The sequence below is a fragment of the Podarcis muralis genome, chromosome 14 (genome assembly GCF_964188315.1).
Source record: "Podarcis muralis chromosome 14, rPodMur119.hap1.1, whole genome shotgun sequence".
In the NCBI taxonomy this organism is placed as follows: domain Eukaryota; kingdom Metazoa; phylum Chordata; class Lepidosauria; order Squamata; family Lacertidae; genus Podarcis; species Podarcis muralis.
Window position 1 is genome coordinate 39407657 of NC_135668.1, and position 18991 is coordinate 39426647.

The window sequence follows — 18991 nt, forward strand, 5'->3', positions numbered from 1 at the left end:
TGTGTAAATTCACTGATGCCAGTACTATTGCAAGAAAAAGTAAATAGAATACGCAGAACTTTATTTTGTGTGTTATTGGCCAGTGAAGTGGTATTGTCATTAGCTATGCTACAGTGACCTGAAACCTTTTACTGACTAGTTTTCACCTTAATCCCTACCTCAACATCTTTGTAGCAGGTTACAGTATAAATAGTCCATTTTCTAAATATATATACTCTCTATGCAAGGAGGGGAATGTTTTTCTACCTCCTTCACTTTTTAATATTGCTAACAGAATGTTTCTTTTGCAGTAAAATACCTTAAGGCTGACTCAGTCTTCAATCACTAGGAAAGAAGCGTTAACTTTATTGGATTCATTTCTGTACCATCTGTTCTGTCCTCACATTAGCTGAAGATAGTAGCTGCCTTTCAATACAATTCTCTGGTTGCCTGCAGATGGTTCCTAATTTGACCTCTCAGCAACATTAAGCAATACTCCAGTACTTGAAAATGAGCAGTGTTGTCATTAAGTTAATCAACTTGTGCTAGTGATTTAATACTGGTGTGCTCACACAACTTCAAGGAAATTATTTAAGAAATATTAAAAATCTTTTAATTCCTTTCTCCTAGTGGCATTAGCAAGCCAAAATCAGCATTCTGTTAATGTTGTTGCAGTATAGCGTAGAAATTCATGTACATAATTGCTAGGTGTAAAAAGAGATACTGTGGCAAAGGGGGAAAGACTGGAAGTTGTTCTGGGTAGAGTACTACATTTTTAACTTGTGTTATTAATCTGACAAGCCTCCTTGAGGCTTCTAAGAAACAAAGTACTGCCCTGCTTCAGATTTTTCTGTAGCCTTATGACCAAAAGTATGACCTACACTTTTGCTATAAAGTTACTAGAGTTACTAAACTCTAGTACCAAAGCAGGATAATGCTGGTAATAGCTGCCACCTTACCCATTGCTGGAGTAGGAATATTTAGTGATGTACATTATTCCTTTTGGAAGACTTGGAAGTATTTTCTCCGTAACAGTCCTGTGTTAGTAATACTGATGTGGTGTGTGCTGGAAAGCTACATGAGCACAAAACCCCCAAACTCTTTGGACATCAGCAGAGCAAGAACTTCATAGGAGGTATGGAAAAAATACTTTACTCCAAACACGGTATTGTTGGTGGAAGCTCTCTGCATATGGGCATTTGCAGACTGGGCAAGGCCCAAATTCATGCAATAGGTAAGACCCACTAGGTGAAAACTTATTAAACTGAGGGCATTCGTCAAATGCAGCTTTCTAAACAATTTTTACTGCAGAGCAGAGATAACTAACCTGTAGTATTCCATATATTGTTGAATTCTCATAAGCCCCCAGCCAGAATGGCTAGTAGTTGGGCATAATGGAAGCTGTTATCCACCAATAATCTAGACAGCCACAGATTCTACCACTCCTGGTATTATATGTTATTCAAATAGCTCACAGCCAACATTATCCATGTAAAAAGCCTGGGATGAAAGCCAAGAAGTTGTTTTTCCAGTACATGTTGTGTTGCTGGCTCCACACCCAGCTCTTGAATGTAATCATGGATAAGTTTTGGCAAGATTTAATAGCCTGAAGGAAGGTGCTAGCATTTCACAGAATTATAGAACTGTAGAGTTGGAAGGGAGCCCAAGGGTCATCTAGTCCAACCGCCAGCAATGCAAGAATGTAGGAATTTGCAGGCAGGCAACCAACTCACTGAAAACTTCTCCATTGGGGATCCTGATCAATTTGCACTTACGTTTGTCAAGAATTCTAAAACCATCGAATAAGTAAAGTATTTCTTTTCATCCACTGCATGCTCCTATTTGTTATTTTGGCTAACATCAAGGAATCATTGTGCATACACACAAAGTTTTGTTTGGGGCCTCTGCCATAGAAAACGGATTAGGTCAAGACATGGGCATGAACCAGCATGAAATAATATTGACTCCTATTCATTCCATAGCTTTTTGAGGTTCACGTTCGCCAAGAGATTGTGCTACATTTGAAGGGGATGTCCACACTACCTGCAAACATAATAACAGGATAGATACCTAGGCCTGCAGCAGAGATTCTTAGAAGACATGTTCTGAATATCCCAATGCTTAAGTGGGTCTTGTATGATAAAGATGTAACTTGCAAATTTACTCACTGAATTCCCATTGATTTCAGTAGGATTTGACTTCCATTAGTGATGCTTCTGTGCTTTTCAAACTACAACATGCAGAAAAATTCTGCCTGTACTGGAGAGCCATGAGCTGGAAATAACTGTCCTCTTGTTGAAGTCTTCTTCTATGACAGCAGTTAAACAGCTCCAGTGCCCAAGAGGCAGTATTACAGGCTTTCTTGGCACATGGCAGATTTGTAGAACCTCGTAGTGTAAGATTTCCCTTTCGTTCCTAACATAAGCCCAACTTACATGTATACGAGGGCCTAAAAAGGGCCCTTACATGTATACGAGGGCCTAAAAAGGTACTGTAAGTTGGACTTATGTTTAGATTCCTTAATGAAATATTAGACAGTAGCCCACAGAGGGCTTCCTAGTTGATGGATCCTTCATCTTCCACCTCACTGAGGAGTGGGGCCGTGTCTACAGGCTGCCTAGCAGGCTCCTCTGTTGATGAGTGCTTTGTTGAACGGTTCAATGTTCCACCCTAGAAAAAGAAGTCAGGAAAATGAAACTGGGCATTTTAGGGTTTGGAATCTCGCTGTCAGCTGGGGTGCTAGACTATGATTTTTCCAAACCCTATTTCACCACCATATAAAGCAGGAATCACATTCTATCAGGTCTGCCTGAGAAGTGTTACCTCCTGGTCATAATTACACCCTAGTGGCCTTATTCAGGGAAGTTGGTCGCAATGACAGCAGCAGCAGAGAACTGGGGAGAAGTTTTAACATCATATATGCCACCACCCACACCAATTTTGGTTACACCTAGCAACAAGAGGTAAAGGCTGCAAGCTCCTCATCTCTATTTTAAATAAAGTAAGTAAAGGTAAAGGGACCCCTGACCATTAGGTCCAGTTGTGGCGCTCATCTCGCTTTACTGGCCGAGGGAGCCGGCGTACAGCTTCCGTGTCATGTGGCCAGCATGAATAAGCCGCTTCTGGTGAACCAGAGCAGCACACAGAAACACTGTTTACCTTCCCGCTGGAGCCGTACCTATTTATCTACTTGCACTTTGACGTGCTTTCAAACTGCTAGGTTGGCAGGAGCAGCGACCGAGCAACGGGAGCTCACCCCGTCGTGGAGATTCGAACCACCAACCTTTTGATCGGCAAGTCCTGGGCTCTGTGGTTTAACCCACAGCGCCACCCGCGCCCCTTTAAATAAAGTAATTAGCAGTAATAACTGGAGTCAGGCTGGGTCTGTCTAATGTTAAGACTCATTTGTTTAGCGACCTGCTTCCTCTCTTGCTCTACAGTTCTCTCATGAAAAAAGTGCTTTAGAACTGAAACCAACTCCCTAAAACATTTATTTCTTACTAGAAAAAGCAGTAAGACAAAATCCTCCATTTCTGGATACAGTGTGGAACCTTGTGGCTTTGCATAAAGTCATTCAATGTTTTCTTAATTAGCAACAACTGAATTTTTAAAAACCAACGTGGAGTGATATTGTTTTGCTAGGATTTCGGGCTACCTGCACAACAGCATCTTTGCTAGGGGAAACTGACTTCTTAGCGTATGGCATAAAGAATGAGAGAGGACCAAAAATCAAAAGAAATGGGCAGAACTCTGCTGCCACCACCAGTCTTCTTAATGGCCCAGTTTGGGGTTCTGAAATTTTAGCCAATCTTGGCTGTGCATTATGATGCTTTCCTTAGGAAATCTTTGGGACATAACCTCTTTTTTTATTTAAAAAGGAAAGATATTATCAGGCAGGAACGTGGAGCAGAATTAGGCTTCTTTATGGCAAATGCCCCAAATACTGATCCTTACCTGCTTCTTGTCCACTATGTTGAGGCTGATGGAGGCAACAATGCAAGCAATGGTGTTTGCCAGCATGAAGACCATCATCTGTTGCCATCGCCACAATGGGATCTTTAACTCACTGCAAGGTAAATAGTAATAAATGTACATATGGCAAACAAGACAGCCAATTGCTTGAGAATTTACATCCCCTTATGTAGTAGGGTTGCCATATCTCAAGAAGTGAAAATCTGGAATTATTAATTTTTGGCCAAAGTTGTGGGCTGCTTTTTTTTTCTTTTCAAAATCTTCCCCCACCCAAAATTGAAGTTTTTTGGAAATTCGCCAAAAATTCAACACTTCCGATGTGGGCTGCCATATGCTTGGGTTTCCCCAGACATTTTAACTGGTTTCCGAAAATTCAACCCAGATGCCATTTTTGACAGACGAATCACGGAAATATGGCAGCCTAATCATGTAAAGTGGGACGCGGGTGGCGCTGTGGGTTAAAGCCTCAGCACCTAGGACTTGCCGATCGAAAGGTCGGCGGTTCGAATCCCCGCGGCGGGGTGCGCTCCCGTTGCTCGGTCCCAGCGCCTGCCAACCTAGCAGTTCGAAAGCACCCCTGGGTGCAAGTAGATAAATAGGGACCGCTTACTAGCGGGAAGGTAAACGGCGTTTCCGTGTGCGGCTCTGGCTCGCCAGAGCAGCGATGTCACGCTGGCCACGTGACCCGGAAGTGTCTCCGGACAGCGCTGGCCCCCGGCCTATAGAGTGAGATGGGCGCACAACCCTAGAGTCTGTCAAGACTGGCCCGTACGGGCAGGGGTACCTTTACCTTTACCTTAATCATGTAAAGTAAAGGGTAAAGGGGACCCCTGACCATTAGGTCCAGTCGCGACCGACTCTGGGCTTGCCGTGCTCATCTCGCTTTATTGGCCAAGGGAGCCGGCGTACAGCTTCCAGGTCACCTTCTGATCGGCAAGTCCTAGGCTCTGTAGTTTAACCCACAGCGCCACCCGTGTCCCGCCCAATCATGTAGACATATGCAAAATAATGTGATCCCATCACCAAGCCTTGGAGCAACATGGGATCTGGGGTTTGGGAGTGATGGTGACAATGGTGTCATTTTCTTGACGGCACAACTGTGAGGAAGGAAGAAAAGCAACTATTCTCACCTTGACTTTGTTCCCAGAATCCGTCCCACAATCACATTAGAAAGGCCAATTCCAATCATCTGTACGGATGTTGCAAGCCCCATGGCTGTTCCCAAGGTTGCCTGGGGGACCACAAGGGGTATAGAGGGCCACATGCTAGCCTGTTAAGAGGTGATTGAAACAACAGAAACAGTGAGAAAATAGGTGATTTGAGAAGTAAGATTGTTAAACTAGGGGGAATGGATTTTTTCAGCTTCGGCTTTTGTTTCCACCCATGTACCTAAGAGAGGGAACATGGAAGCTTCCTCTAATGAGGCAGGCTAGGTAAATGATGTAGAACCTATTCCTTGTATTCTAGGGAAGCAGAAACCAGGAATGGGGAAATAACATCACATTTATGATGACTTACTGCTGCAAAGGAGTAGGTAATGCCCAGCCAGATGGTAGAAACAAGTGGAGGAACGAACGTGAAAGCCAAGAGGGCAAAGACGGGCAAAGTCAGCACTGCACAGCCAACTGCAAATACACCTCTCAGTCCAACATAATCCTGAAAAATGAAAAAAAAAAGTAATAATTCTACATACACTGCTGTATTGCTTGGCGATCTGCTTGGTTGTCTAAAATGCCGTAGTTTTCTGTGTATAAGACGAGGTTTTTTCCTTATAAAATAATGTCAGAAATGGGATTGGTTGCTGCCGCGAGCAAGAGATTTTTAGTGGCGATTGGGCGGGTGATTGGTGGCTGTGGCAAATGCTGCTGTCGATGGTGAGTGGGCAGATGATTGGCGGAATTGGTGACGCGTGCGATACCAATTGTCGGTCTGGGCAAGCCGCCCCCCACCCCCCCTGCTCAACAACTGTGGGCAATCCTCCCCTCCCCATTTTCTTAATTTTGTGTCCCGCAAAATAGTGGGCATCTTATACACAGGGGTGTCTTATACATGGAAAAATACAGTACATTGTAAGGCTTTTTAAAAATATATATAAAAGCAATCCAATCTATCATTTGATCTAACTTGCGGTCAGGTTCCAAAACCCAGCCCTCCTCATTTCGATTTGCAAAAGCCTGCTACTCCAGCGGAATAGCTGAATGTGCAGCTCTCGCCCTGCAGAAACCATGTCAAGGAATTCCAACCCCTGCCCAAGCATTACACCAAAGCCAGTGACACAAGCACTTACGATCAGTATGCCGACTGCCGCTGAGAGAACAAGGGAGCTATCGTAAACCGCCCCAGCAATGTAAGCAGCTGCCTGTTGGGTGTAGCCAGGATACTTATCTTGGATAAACTTGCTGGAAAGGGTTGCAGGAGAGAGAACCCCATTAAGATTCTAGATCACATGACAGAAAGATTTCCTTTTTATCCATATGGAAACAATTGAGCTCTTCTGCCTTGCTTTTTTCCAAGGGCCTCTGCAGACAAATGGCCACATCCGCACCATATATTTTAAGTACGGTTTAACAGTCATGGCTTCCCCCAGGGAATCCTGCAGCTTCCTAAGGGTTCTGAGAGCTATTAGGAGATCCTCATTCCCTTATAAAGCTACAATTGCTAGAGCTCCCTGAGAATAAAAACAATGTTGTTTGGTAAACTGGCCTTCTGCCCAGGGCTGATCAGAGCTGTGGTACAACAGCATCTAGAGGCCATCACATTGGCTACCCCTGCCGTAGACCATGCCTGTGCCCAGAGAGTCTTTAAATCCCTAGCAAAACTCCTGTTCTGCTTTGCACTTACCTAACATAGTGGTGCTATCAGGGGAGGACTTTTGAGGCAGACATCAAAAGAATGAGGGAGAAGCATGGCTAGCTTGCCACATTTCATAGTAAGTGGCGTAATACACATGACCATCTAAAGACAACAACCCCCCCCCCTGAAAAAAGACCCACTGAGTCCAGAGTCTAAAATTGTCTCACTGTACCAATGGCTTAACGTCACATCTCAACCCCTCCAATCAATACACGTTTTGCTGATGCAGAAGAGCAGTGCAGGAAATCTGCCAAGGTCACAGCACTTTAAGGTGGAATCAGAAAGGATGAGATCCAAATCTCCCAAGACAAGGGAAAGGTGCCCCAGCCTGTGTATCTGAGGAAGCTGCAATACGACCCAAGAGCTGCCATGTAGGGCACTTTGAAGACCAAGCACAGCCCAAGAAGCTGGCCAGGTGCCAGGGGGCTTTTTGGCTGCGGCCACTCAGGATGTATTGAAAGGAGGACTCTTTCCAGAATTAATGACTTCTGAAAGCTCTGCAAAGGTATCAGGCCTTTGGTTTCTACCCTCCCGCTTGAGGAAGAGGAGGAGTTGCTGCTGCTGTTATTAGGATTTATCTTCCATCGAAGAACTTTCCCGAAGCAGCTTACCTGACATAGTAATGAGATGAGGTGTCTCTATCTCCCTCGTTATTGGCTTAGCAAGAATTTTAAAACATTCCCGTTTACCCAGACATTTGATGGCTACAATGCACTGTTCCTGAGGTCACCGGCTGAGAGAATGTATTTAATGTTTTAGAATTTTTTTTCTGTTTTAGAATGCTTTTTTTTTAATGTATATGGTTTTTACTACACAGTGGTACCTCGGGTTACATATGCTTCAGGTTACAGACTCTGCTAACCCAGAAATAATACCTCGGGTTAAGAACTTTGCTTCAGGATGAGAACAGAAATTGTGCTCCGGTGGCGCAACAGCAGCGGGAGGCCCCATTAACAAAAGTGGTGCTTCAGGTTAAGAACAGTTTCAGGTTAAGAACGGACCTCCGGAACGAATTAAGTACGTAACCAGAGGTACCACTGTATTTTGAAATCACTGAGATGCTTCATAAGACATTGAAAGACAGTCTCCTGATAATCATCTGATGCAACAGAAGCAAAAAGCCAGACCTTCATCTACCCTGGTTCCAAGCCATAAAGTACTTTGAAGCAGGGATGGGGAACCCTGCAGACCTCCAGATATTGGACTCCCAACTGGCACCAGCCAGCATGGCCAGTGATACAGGAGTTGTAGCTGGCAACACTTGGGAGGGCCACAGGCTCTTCATCCCTGCTTTGAAGGTGTGCACCAGTACTTTGAACTGGGCCCAGAAATGGACCAGCAGCCAGTGCAGCCATTAAATCACAGTTCATCCTACAAGTTTTAAGTCCAACGGTAATGGTATTGATTTGCCAACAGGGAATACTTTGGAAACTAGTAATCCTGAACCCTTCTAGGCCTAGTTTGTTCTAGGGCCACATATGAGAACCAGATTGGCAAGGCAGAGCCAGCCAAAACTAATGTAGTAGAGGAGACTCTGCTGCCCAGTCCATATGAGTTTGGGCCATTCTGCCCACTTCTCACTCACTTATTAACATTCATACTTCTTCCAGCTTCAACCAAACCTCAGCATTGGGACGAGTCACTAAATAAAACTACCACAGTAAACCGTTTACCTGGCATCCGCCACGAAAGGAAAGACCCCGTTGTAGAAAAACATGATGGTCAGGACCAGGAGCCAATAGCGAAGTGGTAGGTGTCGGACATCCTGAACCCGCTGCCAATTAGAGAAAAATAATATGCACATCATAGAATTACAGAGTTGGAGGGTCTTTTTCAACTATCTGGTTCACCTCGCTGCTCCATGCAGGAGATCCAGATATAAAGCGTCTCAAACAGATGACTGTCCAGGCTACGTCTCCCAAGTCATTGGTTCAGTTGTCAGTCTGCTCCTAAGAGGTTTCCTGTAACTTATGCAAATGGCACCATGTCCTCATCCAAAACTCTGAAAGTTAAAAGCATCAGGGCAGGGATGAGGAATCTGTGACCCTTCAGGTGTCCCTGGACTACAGTTCCCATCATTCCTCACCACTGGTCATGCCAGCTCTGGCTGATGAGAAATGAAGTCCAACATTACCTAGAGGGCCTCAGGTTTTCCATCCCTGCTCTAGGGCTGAATTTTCAACACTACCACCTAAAGAAGAAGGATCACCACACAGATTATTATTATACCTTTTTAGTCAGGAAGGATAAAAACGGAAATATTCTGTGACAACACTAGTTCAGGGACAGAGCAGGTATCATATCATAGACTCCGTTTCCCAGTTTCCTTTATTTTAAAAAATCAATTTTGTAAAACTTGGGATGTAGTGAAAAATATGTATTTTGGGGCTGTAAGCTGTGGATTACTTAGGCTGTGCATAAATCCAGCACTAAGCCTAGTGCAGCATTGAGGTTTCATTGAAATCTGGCTTTGGCAGTTCCTGCCAGTATCTTTACAGCCTGTTTTAGGGGCTCCCTACATTGAATGTAGGGGGGCGGGGAAAGACCCTTTCCTATTCTTCCAGTAATAAACCAACAGTGCATGAAGATGCACTGTCCTAGATGGGCCAAACAGCTGCCAGTCAAACATACTTGCTGGGCAAAAAGCTTTCAGGGTCACAGGCACACCACCCCCTCTTTGCAGAGAAAGGAAATTGGGGAGCTACAGCTTGGAGACTTTTGCTAAAAGGCACTTGCTCCCTCTCCTGGCTGCCAATGATAAATGAGGCTCTCGGCCTTTGCACACAAAGCTCACAATGGAAAACCAAGCATATGTGGCTCAATGCAACTTCTGCCTCACGTACCACTTTCTTGGATTCTTGCTGGATAACTCCATCCAATCCGAGCTGCTTCATGCCCACCTTGTCCAGCACACTGACGACAACAGCAGAAAGAAAGCCCAGGACACATAACAAAGTCCCTGCAGGCAGAAAGGAACGACTGATGGATGGAACTGTGATCACTGGAATGCTTTAAGGGTGTGTTAGACAAGAACGTGGTTTGGGTTCATTTGGGGACAGGAAGCCCAGCTAATTGCAATCCATCAATATATATATATATATATATATATATATATATATGCATGCTAGAGAGGTGAAACTGGCAAGGGTCTTCTCCCCCCGCAACACACACACTTTAGCTAGTCACTTATGGTCGTCTTTGCAGGATGACTACTGGCAGCAAAGCACAATTCCTACTTGGAAGTGCATTAAGAGTTGCATTGTTCATCACCACTGGTGCCATAGGGCACTAGTGTATGTAGCTGCCTGCACACTCATGCAACCACATTCCAGACAGCATTTCACATTGCAACGGGCCTAATAACCAAGTCAAGAATCATATTGTGTCCAGCAACAAGAATTGCTACTTCCTATTGGCGAAAATATGGTATTTTGGACACAGAAGTGCTTGCCTGAGGGATGACACAGTGTATTTGCTGCAATATAAACTGACCTTCTTGAAAGGCTCCATTTCAGGGAAATTTAAGGCCTGGGGGGTCCAGCACAGCATTCCACGCCTCTCTATCAAGCCCCTGGAACTCTCCCCAGACCCCACACTCTCTCTAGTCACATCTCTCACCAGCCCTGCTTGAGTTTGTTTGTTTTGGTCTGGCTGGAATGTTCCCTGGGACTCTGATAATGCTTCTTGTTTTGCCAGGATGGAGCATAGAGAGGAGAGTGCGAGAGTGTATGTAGAAAATGGCCTACTGTACAAAGGGGAAATTCATGTTCGCTGTTCTGACCACTTTTGCCTCTGACCACACCGACCACTGGTATGTGGGTCGTAGAAAGTTGTCCAGAATGGAATGTGACCCTCAGGCTGAAAATGGTTCTCGGCCCCTGCTGTAGAGGCAAGCCGACATGAAACTCACCTCCCCAGAGAGTCCACTGGATGCCAAAGTGACTTTCAAACTGCTGGGTGAAGAAGAAGTTGAGGACACTTCCGAGCCGGGAAAAGGAGAGTGTTAGCCCAAACGCCAGAGCCAACTCCTTCCCCTTGAACCAGAAGGCTGTGATACGATTCTGCACAACTCAAATAGCAGAAAAGACAGCAGTGTTATTAAGTGATTTCATGAAAAAGATAGATGCTGAAAATGGAGAAGAGTTGATAACAAAATCTATAGCCCATCTTTTCATAAAATACTCAAGGTAGTGAACAGAACAGTCACCAAAAAAAAAAGCTAAATGTGAAACCACGTGAACCCTAGGAGAAGGGAAAAGACCAGAAATGGAAACCAGAGCGTCTCCAATCAGCAGTACAGACATTTATCCATGAAAAGCACATATGACTTTGGATTCCCCGATTCCCGAAGGCAATGCACAGCAAATAAAATCTACAAAATTAAGCCACCCCTGTCTTAACTGGAAAAAGGATTTCTTTCTCTCCTTACTTGTCAGTGACCCATTTCCAGAGCCAAAAAGCAACCTGCCCGTCAGCATCAGCGGCAAGAGGTACGGAGTTCCTCTGAAGTGAGAGCCCAGAGCAAATATGGATGATCCCAGGACAGTGAGGAACGAGAAGAGAAATACACCAACTAGGGAAGAAGAAGATGGAAGAAGTTCATTCAATCAAGGCAAATGGGCTTTTAACAACTATGCAAACTGGAGGAGTAAGAGGAGGCCAGTTCTTGGATCCAGGTCTATGACTATTTCGATAAGACTTGAACATGCAATGCCTGTCTATTAACTGGAATGGCATCCAACAGGGAAACATTACTGACCCATTTTGCATGTCTCTGGTTCGCTGCAAATGGGCACATCTCAGTGAACACTCTTCCTGTGATATTGTGTAATCCAAACCAGTGGCGGCTGGGGCCCATTGCAAATGGCAGGGCAGAAGGCAAGAGGCAATGGTATGTGAAGCCAGAGCAGACAGAGCCAAAGACAGGTAATTGCAGCTCTGTCCCCACCCTCCTCCCTCCTAAATCCCACAAGGGCAACACTGAGACTAAGGAAGAGGAAGTTGACAACCAGTGCTACCTCCTGGGGTGGTTGTAAGAAAGAACATAAGACAGGTGGGGGATGAGCTGAGGGCAGACTGAGTTGGCTGGTCACTGCCCCATTCACTCTAATGGACTAGCCTCCGCTAATCCAAACTCCAGATGTGTTGAGCTGGGAAACAGCACATCTGGAGAACCACTGGCAGAGGTAATCCCACACTGGTAGAAATACTCTCTGCCAGCTTCAGTGTCTCCTGAACTGGGATTTGGACGCAGTGGCTTTTAATAATGATAATTTATTATTCGTACCCCACCCATCTGGCTGGGTTAACCCAACTACTCTGGGTGGCTCCCAACAGAATATTAAAAAATGATAAAAACCTCCCTAAACAGGGCTGCCTTAAGATGTCTTCTAAAAGTCAGATAGTTGTTTATTTCCTTGACATCTGATGCAAGGGCGTTCCACAGGGTGGGTGCCACTACTGAGAAGGCCCTCTGCCTGCTTCCCTGTAACCTCACTTCCCGCAGTGAGAGAACCGCCAGAAGGCCCTTGGAACTGGACCTCAGTGTCCGGGCTGAACGATGGAGGTGGAGACGTTCCTCCAGGTATACTGGTTAGCTGGTGTATCACCAGTGGGCCCTTTCCCACAGTTTGGGTTGTTCTGTTAAATGCTGGCATCAACCATAAACTGTGCACAGATATATTCCAATTCACACAGGTTTATTCCAATGCACACAACACCTTTCTAAAAAAGCTTCATAGGTTTCCAGTTTGTTTCCGGGCCCAATTCAAAGTGCTCATATTAGTGTTTAAAGCCCTAAATGACTTAGGTGGCCAAGTATACTGGGTGCCGCATAAGAAAAAGTCCCGTTTTGCATCCTTGCCAACTGCGTCACAGAAAACAAATGGAAAACAAAGGAGCACACAGAATGGATTCACCAGATGACCTCTGAAATCAAGCAGTCAAGTGGGGAGGGCGAACAATCAGCCATAGTTCAACGCCTCAGAACTTACAGCGATTTCCCAGTTTGTCAATTAAAAAGCCAGCCATGATCACCACCAGTGCATTGCTATGGGAAACAAAAGAAAAATAGAGTTATTGGTTTTTTTATTTTAAAAAATGTGTTTGCTTTTACTTATTCCCTGTTTCTGTGTTAGAAGAGCCCTGTTGGAGCAGACCAAAGGCCCATCTAGTCTAACATCCAGCTCTCACATGCCCTATGCAAAGCCCCAAAACAGGACTTGTGTACATAGCACCCTCTGCACCTGGTACTCAGATGCATACCAGCCCAGATTAAAGCTCAGTTGTTAGAGCATAAGACTCTTGATTTCAGGGTTGTGGGTTCGAGCCTCACGTTGGGCAAAAATATTCCTGCATTACAGGGGACTGGACTTGATGATCCTTGTGGTCCCTTCCAGCTCTACAATTCTACGACAGGAGAACACCGCACCCTCTGCACTTGTGATTCCCAGTACCTGGTACTCAGATACATGCTGCCTCTGACAGGAGAACACAGTCAACATTGTTAGTAGCCACTGACAGCCTTTCCCATATAAAGGTAAAGGTACCCCTGCCCGTACGGGCCAGTCGTGTCCGACTCTAGGGTTGCGTGCTCATCTCGCTCAAGAGGCCGTGAGCCGGCGCCGTCCGAAGACACTTCCGGGTCATGTGGCCAGCGTGACGAAGCTGCAGCTGGTGAGCCAGCACCAGCACAGCACACGGAAACGCCGTTTACCTTCCCGCTATAAAGTGGTCCCTATTTATCTACTTGCACTTAAGAGTGCTTTCGAACTGCTAGGTTGGCAGGAGCTGGGACCAAACGACGGGAGCTCACCCCACCGCGGGGATTCGAACCGCCGACCATATGATCAGCAAGTCCTAAGCACTGAGGTTTTACCCACAGTGCCACCCGCGTCCCTTATACTTCCCTACATATACATAGATATACTTAAAAGATAAATATAAAACTAGGCGTTTAATGGAGGGGTGTTTGCTCAGTGAAGTACCCCTCTACACTCTGCCAAACCTTGCTGCAGTTGCATTTAATGGAGGGGAGAGCTTCACTGAGTTATTGGCCAAATGGCACTGTGAAGCGCGCGCGCACACACACACACACATACACACACACACAGAGTTAAACAGCTCGCATGGGCCACCTGCCACCCATGCTACTTTCTCACTTGCCTATCTGCCATTTGTCACACTGTAGTTGGCCTATCAGTAGCCCCTGAAACTGCAGCATGCCGACAGCCTTACTTTTTAATGTATATAGGAAGATACAGAAGAATGACTTACGTCCAGGCATAGATAGCATACAGAAGATTGTACTCTTCAGGCGTCATTCCCAGGCCTTCCACACAGTCAGTTCCATTATGCCCTGTGCCATTGTGGTGCGTGCCATTGGGACAGGTTAGGTTCTGTATAACAAGTCAGAGTAAAAGGAAGTGAGTTCCAGAAATAAACAAGGGGTTGAGCAGGGGGACATCTGGATTCAGCCATTCCAAGACACCCAGCTGCCTCTTTTGCCTTAGGTGGCTAGTGCTCTTTATCTATTTCCTAAGATTATTTCATATAGCAAACTCTTAGGACTCTTGGGAATCATAGGTAGGGAGTAGGCACTGGGTGGCCCTCATACAAAAGGAGGAAAATGACTTTAAATGGTGGGAGAAGACATATACTTTTAGGACAGGCCAGTGCCACAGCTCAGCAACCGATCAGTGCTCTGCATGCAAAAGATTCCAGGCCTATCTCTACTTAAAGGATCTTAGCTGACAGAGTTGGAGAGCTGAGAGAGACCTTCGCCTTGTATCTTGTTCTCCTCCCAACACTAAACCAGTGTTCTGTGACCACTGGGCCCATTCAGTCCTGATTGGGAAGCTTTGTGGAGTTCTGCAACCCTTCATTGTCTCCCTGGAGCCTGCCAATACCTCTCCTTTAAATAGTACCACTTTGGCCACCCACAGAACTGAGTTTTCCATTAGTACATATGATGATAAACCTATCCTCAGTCATGAATCCTTCTAATCCAGGGATGATACACCTCATGTTGGTGGACTACAATTCCCACAATCATCCCTGACCATTGCTCATGCTGGCTGAGGCTGATGAGGATTGGTGTCCAACATCTGGGAGGTCATGTGTTCCCCACCCAGGATGTTTAAAGTACTCCAACTGAAGATGAATTCCAGGTCTGTTGCATTTTGGACAAAGATGTACAAATCTAGTCTGTAGAAACTGTGACGGCATTTAAACTATAGTTTTGCTTGAGTCCTGGCTGCAACAAAAATAATTCTAACATATATGCCTTTCAGCTGTGGAAACAGCTCTTTTCTTTGACCTGGTCAGCTTGAAAAGACTTGGGCTCAGAGACATTTTGTATTTATACCCCACCAACCCATTTTGTCTCAAGACTGCAGTCAATGTGACCTTTTACAGAATACTGTTGCTCATTCCCACCTAAGCACTTACCCCTTGAAACTGCTCTTGCAAAACACTTGGGATATCAAAGCAGAAGTAAGAGCCAAAGGTCAGGAGGCAGTTGAAGAAGAGCACAAGGAATCTGTAGTAAGCTGCAGGAAAAAAATGAACATAAGGCAAAAGTTGCAAAACTAAGGGAGGGGAAAAGTCTCACAGATGGCAATTTTACCCATGATTGTGTTTCACAATTACAATGTGCAATGAAACAATTGATACTAAGGCAGTTGTGTCCCACTTGGAAATTGTGGGCTGCAGCTGATGTTAGTTCTACTCAAGAGTAGACTTCTTGAAATTAATAGCCATGGCTAACTTAGGTACATTAATTCCAAAGGGAAACCCAGCCAGATGGGCTGGGTATAAATAATAAATTATTATTATTATTAAGGGTCTACTCTTAAGTAAAACTAAGCTGGATACAACACTGTTTTTGCTTGCTAACATAATTATGGGAGCACTTAAATCACCACCCTGAAAGCAGCTATTATGTTCACATCAAATATTGCAGTGTATTTCAATGGGACCCTACTTTCATGTGGTTCCCTGGCAGAGATAAGAGGTGGGGCAGGAATCACAGAAAGGAACTTCACATTGACCATTGCAAAGCTTTTATTTGCATGTGCATGCAGGGGTGCATTTGCTGCAGGTTTGTTTTGTATTTTTCTTGGGAGTTTCAATATACATTTTCCTAGGTTTTAATATTTGACAGGACATCGAGTTAAGAAGCAGAATATAAATCTTCATGTAAATACGATATTGGGCTCAAGCTGGGATCACAAAAACAGACTCAGTGGAGCAAGAGAGAAAAGCAAGGACGCCCTAAAGGCAAAGGCAAAACACAGAAACACAACCCTTCTAAAATGACCGTCAGGCGATATTCAGTGGGGGAAGGGGGAGGAAATCTGCCCACCACGCCACTCAGCCCGTAAGAAATTCAGTGTAGAGCCAAGGAGGAAGGCTTAAGCAGGGCTTGAGTACAAGACATTATTTTTAACGCCCGGAGACGTGTGTAAAAAAAAGGAGGGCCTCCAGGCAAGCGATCAAGACGTCGATTCTGAGCTTGGGCAATGAACCTCTGAGCACGTGCAAAGAGCCTCGCACGCGCGCTCTTCAGTTCTCTATTAACGGGAGGAAGAACCGTGATTTCCTCTTTCTTATTGGCAATTAAGCAAAATAAGAGCGGGGGGGAAGGAAATGCACAGTCCGTCACGTGCCCTAACGACGGTCACGTGACAGGCGCGGCTCGCGCTCACCTTTCTCGGCTGCCGCCTCCGCCATGGCGTTTTTTTCAGTTCTGGCGGCTGCTGCTTCCTCCGCAAGTTTCAGCTCACCGCGACGAACCGGAGTCTCCGCCCCTCTTCGCTCGGGCCACGCCCCTCCGCTCGGGCCAGACACCGGCCGGCACTGCCTGGCACTCAGACTCCGCCCACCGCCGCTCGCTTTTCTGCCTTTGTCTCGCCAGCCCAGCCCATGTCTCCTCTGAGTGACAACCCGCCCTCCAGCTCCGCCTACTGCTGCCGAAGCTGGGCGGGCGCTCACTGCCCAGCTTGGTGACGACGCCAACAAATCCGCTCGCGGCTGAGCTTGGGCCCGCCCTCATTCCTCACCCACTGAGCTTTCCTCTCTGCTTCGGCAGGCCTGAGAGCCACGCCCCTCCTGTGAAGGAGCTCGGGTCTCTATGTTTCGCCTGTGGGCCTGTCACTCTCCCCTCTCCTGCCCCTCCTTAGTGAAGTGTGCCTGCACACGAAAGCTAATAATAATAATAATAATAATAATAATAATAATAATAATAATAATAATAATAATAATAATAATAATAATAATAATAATATATTTATACCCCTCCCATCTGGCTCAGTTTCCCCAGCCACTCTGGGCGGCTCCCAATTGAGTGTTAAAAACAATACAGCATCAAATATTAACAACTTCCCTAAACAGGGCTGCCTTCAGATGTCTTTTAAAGAGAAGATAGCTACTTATTTCCTTCACATCTGAAGGGAGGGCGTTCCACAGGATGGGTGCCATTACAGAGAAGGCCCTCTGTCTGGTTCCCTGTAACCTCATTTCTCGCAATAAGAAGAAACTTGGTTGGTCTCTAAGGTGCTACTGGACATTTATTTTATTTTTTTATATATTTCGTCCACCCTCTCAGGTTGGCCTCCTCTGAGGCGTGAGGGAATAATAATAGTAATTTATTATTTATACCCTGCCCATCTGGCTGGGTTTCCCCAGCCACTCTGGGTGGCTTCCAACAAAATATTAAAGATACAAAAAAAAAAAAAAGCATACATTAAAAAACTTCCCTAAACAGGGCTGCCTTCAGATGTCTTCTAAAAGTCCAATAGTTGTTTATTTCTTTGACATCTGATGGGAGGGCGTTCCACAGGGCGGGCGCCACTACTGAGAAGGTCCTCTGCCTGGTTCCCTGCAACCTCACTTCTCACAGCGAGGGAACCGCAAGAAGGCCCTTGGAGCTGGACCTCAGTGTCCAGGCTGAACAATGGAGGTGGAGACGCTCCTTCAGGTATACTGAGCCGAGGCCGTTTAGGGCTTTAAAGAAAGATCGCCGTCTCTTGTGGGAGGCGGTGTGGGCGCTCCTGGTCTTGCCCATGGATATTTGTCAGTCTGGTTGTAAGTCGCTTTGGTTTGCCCTGGGAAAGAAAAAGCAACAAAGGAATTTAATAAATAATAACAATATTTTTTAAAAAATTACCACACCCTAACTCCTGAATGCCAAGCTGTATGATAAGTACGCTTCCCCTGTTCCTCCTCCTCCTCCTTCTTTGCATTTAATTCCCCTTTGACCTCACTGTTTACACACACACCCTGCACCAAAGCGACCTTGGGAACAGCGTCATTTTTATCAGAGCAACTGATGAAATCTGGAGCTGAAACGTTTTGTAAAGAAGGTAAAATTTTTGTTGTGTTAGTCACTGTTAGTCTGTCTCCATGTTTGGACTCCTCCAACTGACCAGCTGACCAGTTTCCATTTACAACTTACAATTAAGCAACAGCAGCTAAACAACATTTTCAAGCAAAACGAATGAACTAAATGTGAACTGGATTTAAAAAAAAACAGTTTGGGGTTTCTCTCTTTTTAAAAAAACAAACAGAAAATGAACAGAAATAATGGTGCCCTATGTACTCCTGAAGAAGAAGTTTGAAAGATATCAGGCTATCCTGGAAACAGAGCTGTCTTTCCTGGTAGTAGATCTTTACCCAAAGAGCAACCAACATCTTGCCTTTAACAGCAATAGCTTGTGAGGATCTTGCAAAGTAAATTAATATACCATCCAGCACGTGAATCAAAATCATTCAAAATGTAGAATGGGGGGGGGGGGATGTGGCTCCTGAAGTCATCATTGATATGAAGGCACGGTTGTTGCAAGCACATTCCTATTTTCATCCATGAAATGTTGGAGGGCATGGATGATACTCAAACATCTGTATCTTTTTCAGTTCCTGTGTCTGCCCCTTTTACTTTTGGAAATATAAAGAAGAGCATCAAAGCGCTATGCCAAATTATTGTTCTCTATGAAATAAATTTACTCCAGGCTTCCAGCATTCTGGCCAATGAGTGCAAAGGCAGTGGGATAACTGACAAGTTATATGATTCCTTGTTTTGTCATTAACAGTTTACAATTTTACAATTTTCAACATTTTGTTGTTGTTTAGTCGTTTAGTCGTGTCTGACTCTTCGTGACCCCATGGACCAGAGCACGCCAGGCACTTT

The 18991-nt window shown here is 45.2% G+C and overlaps 1 protein-coding gene across 1 annotated transcript; it reads right to left on the reverse strand.

Annotated features, from left to right (window-relative positions):
• Nucleotides 1–40: 40 nt before the first annotated feature.
• Nucleotides 41–16757, reverse strand: LOC114583920 (lysosomal dipeptide transporter MFSD1-like). Its single transcript, XM_028705254.2, has 13 exons — nucleotides 16512–16757; nucleotides 15253–15353; nucleotides 14080–14201; nucleotides 12798–12853; nucleotides 11234–11377; nucleotides 10715–10873; nucleotides 9648–9763; nucleotides 8478–8578; nucleotides 6239–6350; nucleotides 5470–5607; nucleotides 5082–5221; nucleotides 3934–4045; nucleotides 41–2649 (listed from the first exon to the last, which is right to left on the reverse strand). Exons 1-13 carry the CDS (start codon nucleotides 16534–16536, stop codon nucleotides 2536–2538), a joined length of 1440 nt encoding a protein of 479 aa, XP_028561087.1. The 5' UTR covers nucleotides 16537–16757; the 3' UTR covers nucleotides 41–2535.
• Nucleotides 16758–18991: the final 2234 nt, after the last annotated feature.

Coding starts and splice junctions, on each gene's coding strand:
- LOC114583920 (XM_028705254.2), bottom strand. CDS start 16,536: ATGGCGGAGGCGGCAGCCGAGAAAG. Junction 10,874..11,233: donor TGGAAATGGGTCACTGACAA/GTAAGGAGAGAA, acceptor CTGCTATTTGAG/TTGTGCAGAATCGTATCACA. Junction 8,579..9,647: donor AGCAAGAATCCAAGAAAGTG/GTACGTGAGGCA, acceptor TCTAATTGGCAG/CGGGTTCAGGATGTCCGACA.